At 32.4% G+C, this 9,901-nt stretch overlaps 1 protein-coding gene across 9 annotated transcripts; it reads left to right on the top strand.

Moving 5' to 3' along the window:
* Positions 1-148: 148 nt before the first annotated feature.
* On the top strand, positions 149-8,211 carry LOC111293725 (kinetochore protein NUF2 homolog). 9 transcript variants are annotated; one of them, XR_016327395.1, is made up of 12 exons: positions 149-430; positions 538-762; positions 1,626-1,716; positions 1,784-1,963; positions 2,506-2,595; positions 4,151-4,258; positions 5,112-5,177; positions 5,529-5,647; positions 5,824-5,892; positions 5,999-6,094; positions 6,565-6,704; positions 7,236-8,211. XR_016327395.1 is itself a non-coding variant. In XM_089743195.1 (10 exons), exons 1-10 carry the CDS (start codon positions 267-269, stop codon positions 7,256-7,258), a joined length of 1,095 nt encoding a protein of 364 aa, XP_089599321.1. In that variant the 5' UTR covers positions 149-266; the 3' UTR covers positions 7,259-8,211. The 9 variants fall into 9 exon arrangements, 3 of the variants coding, with proteins under 3 accessions (XP_089599321.1, XP_022742358.2, XP_022742359.2); XR_016327396.1 differs by lacking the exon at positions 6,565-6,704 and having other exon boundaries at positions 7,253-8,211; XR_016327398.1 differs by lacking the exons at positions 5,529-5,647; positions 6,565-6,704 and having other exon boundaries at positions 7,253-7,327; positions 7,439-8,211.
* Positions 8,212-9,901: the final 1,690 nt, after the last annotated feature.

The raw sequence follows: 9,901 nt of genomic DNA on the forward strand, positions 1-9,901 counted from the left end.
TCCCACGTTAAATCGGGCTAAACTTAAAAGTTTGAACCTTATCCAACTCGAGTTGGGCTAGGCCTGTGGATCTGACAGGTTTCCCAGTCCATGACACCTACATGTGAACTCCCTACCCTAGTTTATTTTGCTTCATTTGTTTGGCCAAGATTTAAAATTGCTTCTTTCTTTTGAGAAGGGAAGAAAAACAAAATTTCTCTTTGGCGGGAAAGAAAATCCATGTAAGCTTAAATTCTCGGCAACCAACCACTCTAATTGGCAACCAAATGTCGCCATTCGGTTACCCCATACTCTCTCGTGGCGATGTAATATCAATGCTGGCGGAGTCACAAATCGCCGCCGTCACCGACAACGATTTCAAGAATATCAAACCCAGTTTCGTCTCCGATCTTTACACCCGCCTCCTTATCTACCTCGACGCTCTCCACGAGTCCGCCCCCAGTTCCCCATAAAAGCAATTTCCTTTCCTTTTTTTTTTTTTCTAAAATAATAGTTATGTAATATATATATATATATATATATATATATATTTTGCAGGGAAGGCCAAGGCCAAGGCCAAATTGAGTTTTCAGCATTGGAGCAATTTGAAAGCCCGGATCTCCTAATTGGGTCAATCCAGGTTATGAATTTGTATTGCAAGTTGAGAGAGGTGATGGCTTCTCTTAATTGTCCAATCCAATTTACCCTTAGGGATTTGGTTAAACCTGATCCTGGTCGGACCGAGCATTTCCTCAGTGGAATCCTCAATTTTTGTCTTTTTAAGTACGTATTTTCTGATTTTAAAAGTTTTGATTTTGATTTTCTTCCACTTAGTTTAATAAAAATTGGAAAATGTCGGATTAAATTGTTATGCCATTTAATGGTTAGGTTTAGAACCAAGAAATTAGTACTTAGGCCCCTTTTTGAAAATGTTATTATTACTAATTTGTGGATCCTTGTAATTGGCATGGCAAAGTTTAAATGATGTGTCGCATTCCGATTTGTTGGGATCATTGATGTAGCATTCCGATATATGAGGAATAATGATGTTAGGCATGATTTTTTTTAAGTAGTAATTTAGATTGAGTGGTTTTTAAACCATGCATTGAGAGATAACAGATGGGATTCGGAATTCCCGTCTTGGTTGTCCATACCTCACCTCCTTACAGTCTGACTTGGTTTTGCATAATGGTTTTTATGGGTTAGACTATGAACTCCTTGGTGATTATAAGAACAAATATCAAAGTGCAATTTAGAGAAAAGTTGTGGACAGTGTTTCCGGATGACCCATAAGGCAGCTTTTCCTTTGTTTAGGTTCTTTAACACTAATGCCTTTGGTATGAAAGCAGTGATTTGGTTAAGTAGAGAGCCTACAGGACAACCATTGGAGTGGATTTAGATATGAGCAAGTGGAAAGGTGTCTAGTGACCAATATGGTGGTTTTTCTTGGTGTTTGTGTGTGTGTGTGTATTTATTTATATTTAATCCCAATTCTCTTAGATTAGTCCTTTTCTCTAACTGCCTTTTATGATAAATTTTGGTACTCTAACTAAAATTTTGGCACAGTAAATTTCCTTTAATGAGTTTTCCAATCTTTTCCAGCCTTTTATGGATTAAGCTATTCTGTTTGTTGATGTCTATCTCAGAGAAACAAAAATGAATCTTCAGAGACCGATAATGGAGGAACTGGCCCTTCTAGATGAGCAGCGGAAGGAATGGGAGGCTAAGATTTCTCAGGTATTGGAAGAAAGACTTGTGATACTTTAGTGTAAAGATCAATTTTCACCATATCTCTGCCATGCAGTTCAATGCCGAGATTGCAGGTTATAGTGAAGCAAGAGAAAGGGAGTTACCTTTTGTTCAAGAGGTAAACTCAAAAGTTAAAGAATTGTGTGAGATGATTGCTGGCCTCAATGGTAACCAGATGTCATTCAGAACTTCTTTTCGCAATTTGAAGGAGAAAACTTTGCAAATAGATGAGAAGGTTAGAATGTTACCAGTGGCTCCTCACAAAAGCTTTATTTCACTGATGTAGTTATCCGGAAACTGCTCAACTTTGTGAGCCAAGTTAACCTATATATGTTTTTCAAATTAAAGTTTTTATAGTGTTTGACATTGGCAAAAACATTTATACTCAAAGTTTCAACCATGTGTGTGCATAGATTTAGATCTGTGTCTATAAATTGCGGTTAACTAAAGAATTTTGTGCTATTTTTTGTCTATGTATTTTCACCTAAGTGCCCCATATCTTTGAACATAATTGATTTTTCATATTAGTGTTTGATCTAGGTTCCTATTAAAATGCTGAGATACATACTTTATATTCTTCATTTGTGTAGAGGATCTTCTTTGTTTCCTGGTTAAACCACCATTTGATCCTAATGTTGATTTCCTTTTTCCAAAAATTTTTTTAAGATTTTAGGTTCACCATGATTTTTGCTTTTATGTGTGCATTATATTTTCCCATCTTTAATCATTAGTACCATTTATTATTGATGTTTATGGTGACATGCCTTTTATTTACAGATTTCTAAGGCTGAGTTTGACCTGGTGCAAAATGTCCAAGAGAATGCAAATCTATGTTCAAAAATAGTTCACTCACCAGATAAACTACAGGTGCATATTCCTTCTTATTAAGTTTCTGTTCGGTAATTATGGCTCAGACATGTAAAGGCATTGCTGTTATTGATTCTGATAAACTGAGTATATAGGCTGATGATACTTTTCTTATAAGGAATGCTTTTAAGTAAGAATGGAGAGTTTATTTATGTGTGGTTTATATTTTTATGTATGTATATTAGAATAGATAAGATATGATTTAGTTATTTATTTTTGTACAGGTGGTATTATGTACTTACTCTTTCAGTTTTGGTATTTGGGAAATTTCAACCACGTATTGATTTCCATGGTGGAATGTTATTAAGTTGGGTGGTCTTTTAAAACCATAGAATTAACTTTTAATTTAGAGATTTGACACCAAAAAGCAAGGTTAAAACAGGCGCAGGAAAAATTAATTGTTAAATACATTTTTTCTTCAACAATTTACAAGTTCTTTAATCATATGTGAAATAATTATGTTTAAACCATTCCCTAATTAGGTACTTTTTGTGATTATGTTTAAAACCAGAGTAAGCCAGTGTATGAGTTTCCAAAACACCTCCTCACTGATTAATAATGGAAAAAAGTTATTTAATTGATAAAAATCTATTTTTTATTGCTTGATTTGCTGATGCTTCTCAAATACTCCTATTTAACCTCTCACTAAAGTAAACATTTAAAATTGTTGAGATTGAGAGACAGCATCCTATTCAAGATTGTATCAAGGGAAGTTGGAAGAATAAAATACGTGGGTGTGAATATGTTAGGCCTGTGATTCTCCAGTTATATCCATGGATATAAATTGGTCTGCAGTGTTTAAACTGATGCACATTATATGTAGCTGTCCTCTTTTTCATGACTAAAATGGTATCTGATATTCGTGACTAGGCCATCTAACTTGGATAGAAGAGCATAAAATAGAATCTTGTTCCACTGAAAATTTAATTATTTTGTTAGCATATGTATGCATGTATACCCTGATTTTTGTGTTTGCTATCAGTTCCAGCTTGCTAATATTAAACCTGAAGTGACCTTTTTGTTACTACAGCTTTGTTGCTACCAAACATTAGATGTGATTCTGAAACTTTGGATGATTTTCTTTTCCTTTCTAGGTTGTATCAAGTCCTGTTATTTGCTATTACTTTCCTCCCTCACACTTTTAATTTAATCTCTATTTTCATCTTTGTTAGAACCATGGAATACTTGCATGTAATATTTGACACCTTTCATTTCTGATTTCATCCTTCCAAGTGCATGTGTCTATATTTGTACCTTTTATCTACTATATAAAAATTCAATCTTCATTTAACTTTGGTTTTAGGCAAACAAGCGTATGGCATGTGTCACAGTCATACTCAGTATCTAAAGTTGTTTTCTTTGTTCCATAGTTTTCCATGACAGAGTAAATATAGTGCGAAGTCCATTTTTTCTATTAACTTGCCATGTTGATTAGAGTAGTTAATATGGTTTTCTGTTAAATTTGTCATTCACTCCTCTTGGATGGTATGACTTTCCTTTGTTGCACTAAAACATTAATCTCTATGTTTTGTTTGTTACTTTTTTTCCCTGACAGAGAGCTTTAGAGGAGAAGAAATTAGCTCAAGATGAGGCAATGAATGCTGAAAGGTTGGCTATGCAGTCTTTTCTGGAGAAGACTGCCACTGTTGAGGTCTATAGCAAGGTATGCACCTTGTCATAAACTATGATATCAGGTGTCAAACTGTCAGACTCTTATTGTCATCCATCTGAAAGCTGATTGGCTGTGAGAGTTTAGTTTGCTTGATCATATTCATTTAAATGCATTCCAACATATAATATAGAAATGCTGAAAGGTTCTTAATTTCTTGACCTTAATAGTAGTACAATGCTTGTTAATCTGTTTCATGTGGAAATTTAACGATTGCAAACCTCACCTTCTGTGCAAGATCCTGCTGTTTTACTCTTCGTCCTTGAAGTGTTCAATCATTTGTTGCCGATGAACTTCTTGCTTCCCTCTTTGGCTTTTGTATCCTGTATTCGTGAAAAAATCTGAATCATGTATTGCTCCTATAAGATTGGATTCTGTTGGGACTTGGGCCTTAGAAACCAGTTTTAATTATGCTATTGTTATTCAATTGCTGGAACCTAGTGGTCCCAGATTTAAAATTGCAGATAAAATATGAGCAGAGATGTATGGATGTTCACATGCATGCATTTGAGTTATGGACAGATTGATCTACCATTGGGTCTTCAAACTGCCCTTAGAAAGCTTACTTGTATATTCTTTCATACTGTTATCTGAATTTTGTGTACTTATTAGCAATCAAAGTAAGCAACCTTTTTTCCTCTCACATATCAATAATAACTGGGTGACATAATGAGAATAAGACATAGTATACTTTTTTGTTCACTAAACAAAGGTGACAAATATAACTCAAATAGCAGAAAGCTAAATATCTGGAAAAGCATTAACGTGCATGGGCATCTGGTCAACATGCATACATGAGGAACTTCATATGGTACAAAGAAGAATAATTAATTCTTGATATCCTCAGCTGTTGTTACAGGTTCTTGAGAAAATGTCAAAGCACTTTTCCTTGATTCAAGCTATACATGAACAGGTACAGAGATGGTTGGCTACTTCCCTTTTGTGCTTTTTTTCTGAAATTGAGTAGCAATGTCTTTCTGGTCCACTTTTAAGTTTTTTGTGGCTTGTCACTTGTGGAACAAAATCCCCCTCCCCTCATTTCTCAAAAAAAAAAAAAAAAGGAAGAAAGAAAGAAAAAAACTATTTCAGATTTTCAATAGAGTTGCAACTCTTAGAGCTCCTTCACCTTTAAAATATTAAATAACTAAGTTTTTCTCTTAAAAAAATGTTTTGATTTTTGAATGATAGCCATTTTACTTTGCCTGTGAACTACTCATTATGAAACGCAAAATACCTTTGTTTTTAACAATGTTCATTTTAATAGTTGAACTCTGCAAAATCAGTTGATAAAGAATGCAAGGGTTTGAAAGCTAAGCTAAGTGATAATTCTGTGTTAGACAAGTCACTTGAGGCTAAACTGATTGAACAGCAAGGAAAAGACAGGTTCTTATTCAAGCTATGCTGTGTTATTGCCCTTCATTTATAAACCACTACATAGGTGCTTAAACCTTTAGCTTTATTCTTTCACCAGTTGAACAGTTGATGAACTCCAAATGCAGTGACAAAAAGAAAGAGATCTCAAGTTTGAGGAATCTACTAAACATTTGAATGATGTGCAGTTGGAGGTGGAATTTAAGCGGTGTGAGCTGGAAGCAAGGCAAAAGAAGGTTGAAGATGTGGTAGCAGAGGTAATCCTCATGTCTTCTAATTCTATATGGTGCTAAGGTGTCTCTACTCTCTACCTGCAGTAGCTCAACCTCTAAATTCCCCTTTTGTATTTCTTAAACTTAACAGGTGGACTCCATAACGTTAAAGACCAGCATTATAAAAGAATCTGGAGCTGCTAAAATGCAGCAGGTATTTAGTAAGTGTGAAGAGATTGTAAAACAGGTATTATATCGCTTATTTTAACCTTGAATCTGTCTTTACATGTATGCTTATCATAAAAATTGAATATTTGTTCTATGGTTTATTCAACTGGTATAAAGTCTTTTAAACTAGGATTATTAGAAAAGCTCAATTATTAACAAATAAATTTATCAGAAAATAAAGAATTATTAATAAATAAATTTTCTTTCAATGTCATGGAGGATGTGAGATTTCAAAATCTGGCCTTCTAGAAGCATATGTATAAATTAAACTGCCAGTAATTGGATGAATTTTTTTCCCTTTTATCAACCATTGAAAGCTTTACTGTTATTATTATTATTATTATTATTATTGAGCTATCCTCATCTATGTTGTCTTATGTTGAGTTCATTGTACATTTGAATATTTGTTTGTTTTTGTTCATATAAGAAGGCTTGAATTTTTTTAAACTCTTGAGCTCAAAATTGGTCCAAATGGTTATGTGGTTGCAGTTTCAACAATATTCATCCTCTATTGGGCTCCTGCTGCCAATGTTTGGGACAAAGACAACTTGATTGAGTAGCTATATCCCGCCTTTAACTTGCATTTTAGGAAGCCACTCGATTGTGAAATGCATTTTGTTCATGAAGATGTAAGTTACTATAAGTTTGCAGCAGAAAAAAAAAAACGTATATATATATATATATATATTTGTTTTGGTGATAGCAGTGAAAATATATTGATATGGTCTTCCAGTGCTTCTAATTCTTATGGACTTTCCATTACTAAATGATGAAGAGGCATTTTCGATTTTGCGTATCTACCCAAGACAGTACTAACTTGTAACAGTATCACTTTTTGTGTTCTCCAGAAGATCTTTACGGTAGTGTTGTCCTAGTATGTTGCTTTATATGCAGCATAGACTGACAGCATTTAAACCTGCAGGCTTATGATAGTGATTGATAACATGGTTCTCTAATGAAAAACAGAATATAAATGTTAATGTTTCTGGTGAAGGTTGTGAAGCATATAATCCAAATTTAGTAGAATTTTTATAGTGCTTAGGTAATTTCACAAGTAAGCTTGTTATTGTGCTTGATTCCAAATTCTCAATGTCTTCACCCGATGAGATAACCTACACACATTACATATTTTTCTAATCCTATCATGTGGAATTTGTTAGTTTACTATTTATTTTAGATTTGAAGGGAAGCAAAGTTTCCAATGACCAAACATATAGTCATCAATGGAGCGCACATGAATTCTCATTGGAAGGTATGTTTGCATCATAGGCATGGAATATAGGTCTTTTCTTTTCTTCTGCTATGGATTCTTGGTGTTTTAATATCGTAGAACTTACTGGAATTCCCTGGCCAATGGTGTCAGTAGATGCAGCATGCTGTATTTGGGATTTTGATGCAACTTGCTTGTCTGATGCTTCATCTGGCTGTAGGATTTCTTACCAGAAAGACCGAATTATTTGAAGAAAGTTTTGGTAGGTCAAATCCTTACACTTGCTTGCAGGAAAGCTCTATGTTGATTGCAGTTGTATGGTAAATTTAGGCTTTATCAGGTGTTGGAGGTACTAATTGACATGAGCAAGGCAAGAATTCGCATACATGTTTGTCAGAAATCTAACAGATGGGCTTTGAGTGATTCATCATGGTCAAGGTTTATGCTTATAGTTATATGGTGGCAGCCGCTGCTGAGTTGGATTCGTTTGCACTATCAGTAAGCTCGGAAGTGAGTGGTTCTTTGATCCTTTTTGGCAACCTGATTCCAGGGTGCTGTTAGCTTTGCAATGGATTGGAATTGTTAGTATTGTCTCATTCATTGAAGGCACAGTGGTTGCTTTTTCAATGATCAATTAGGAGTTATAGTAAGTGTTCTTTGTTTGGGATTTTGGACATATTAGTTTATTATGGAGATAGTAAGATACCCATTCGGACATACGGGTGCAACTTGGGGCGGGTTTTATGGTGGATTCGATCCAAATTACTCGGTTCATATATGAGTAAACCTGCTCCAATCTGGACCCAACCAAACCTGACTCAACTGAATACGGGTGATTTATAGATCAGTTGACCCAAGACCGATAAGGGGCTAGAAATATGACCTGGGTCATAGGATAAATGAACATTATCATTTTCTTTTCTTTATTTTTTTGCCACTTTTTGAACCTTTATAAAGTTGGCGTCTAAATTCAACAAAGATTATGGGTAAGAAAAGGGACAGAAACATATCTTGATTAATTAATGTTTTGAAACATGATTAGTGTTTTGGATTTAGACAAAGAACAGCACAAGCCGCATATAGCTGTTAGCACACCTTTTTACGGGGGAAACGGAACACAATACTTAGGTGAGTTCTTTATCCTAATTTCCCTTTCACCAATTTTCAGTGCCGTTGTATATCATTTTCAATTTCTCTTCTACTTTCAGTACTTTATTTGCTTTTAAAATTTTATATTATTATTATTATTATTATTAAACAATAAAATTATATTTTATCAAAAATTAAAAGCAGTGGTTTGTGTGAGTTTTTTTAACGTTATATAAAGATTTTATGATAATTAAAATAAGTTAATTTTTAGTTATTGATATATTTTTTAATAAAAATAAAAATTAAAAGTTGATATTTCATTTTAAAAGTTTTAAGTTAAAACTTTAAATTGGACACAAGGAAATTTATAAAATAAATAATGATTATTTCTTTTTTTTATAATTAAAATCTTAGAGAGCAAAAAGTAAAAAAAAAAAAAGTAAATTTTTTAAATGATAATATTAATATAAATATAAGTTGTTCTATATACAACGAAATTTAATATATAGTTTGTCGTATCGAAGTAAAATGTTTTTTTTTTTTCATACACAATGTCGTGTGTTTTTTTTTTTTTTTTAAATTAATACTAAACGTTATTTAAATGAAAAGAAGGATTGAAATAAACTTTAATAATAATAAAGAAAATCATTTTGTTTTATACCTGTTGCCACCGCCAATTTCTGTTAATTGTTCTTGGGTCCAGTGGAAACAAATTTGCTGAGATGCCAATTTTTAAAAATAAGAAATATATTAATTGCCATTTATTTTCTTTTCTTTTGAATAAAATTTTGGTTTTGTTGATATATTTATCATTTTATTGTTGTCTAGAAAAAAAACTTTTATATGTTTCATGACATTAACAAAAACTTTATTCTCTCTTTTTTTTTAATTGTTATGGTAATTTGAGACATTAAATGATGATAAATAAAATGACAAAAAATATATAAATTTAAAAAATAAAAAAATATTTTATATTTTACTCATTAATACAATTGCAACATAATAATTTTTATATTTATACATAATTTGATATGAAAAATTTTTTGAATGGTCATATCTAAAAACCCTTTAACATTCCCACTTTATTTACAACCATTAACTCATAATTTTCATTAAAAAAAAAGACTTAAATTATATTGGAGTGTATATAACCATTAAAAAAAAGACATAACCATTACAACCATTACAACCATTACAATCATTCTTCAAAGTTAAAAAACTTAAAAATAAATAAATAAATAAAATAATATTGGAGTGTATATAAGTAAATTATAGCAATAAATAGTTTTTTATTTTCCTGAAATGGATATTAACATGCCACTAAGGGCATAAAATCTAAGAAAAATACAAGGAGAAAAAGGTTGATCAGGTGCTCATCAAAACAAAATTAACAAAAATTTATAAAATAAAATGGAAAATGCCACTGTATAGTATTTCCGTGCCACAGTCCCATAAAAAAACAATTCTAAAAAGGGAAAAAAAAAAAAGAAACTCCCATTTAGAGGAAGAAAGAAACACGGTGCCTTT

The sequence above is a fragment of the Durio zibethinus genome, chromosome 14 (genome assembly GCF_047325235.1).
Source record: "Durio zibethinus cultivar Kanyao isolate XHJ-2024 chromosome 14, ASM4732523v1, whole genome shotgun sequence".
NCBI classification, from domain to species: Eukaryota; Viridiplantae; Streptophyta; class Magnoliopsida; order Malvales; family Malvaceae; genus Durio; species Durio zibethinus.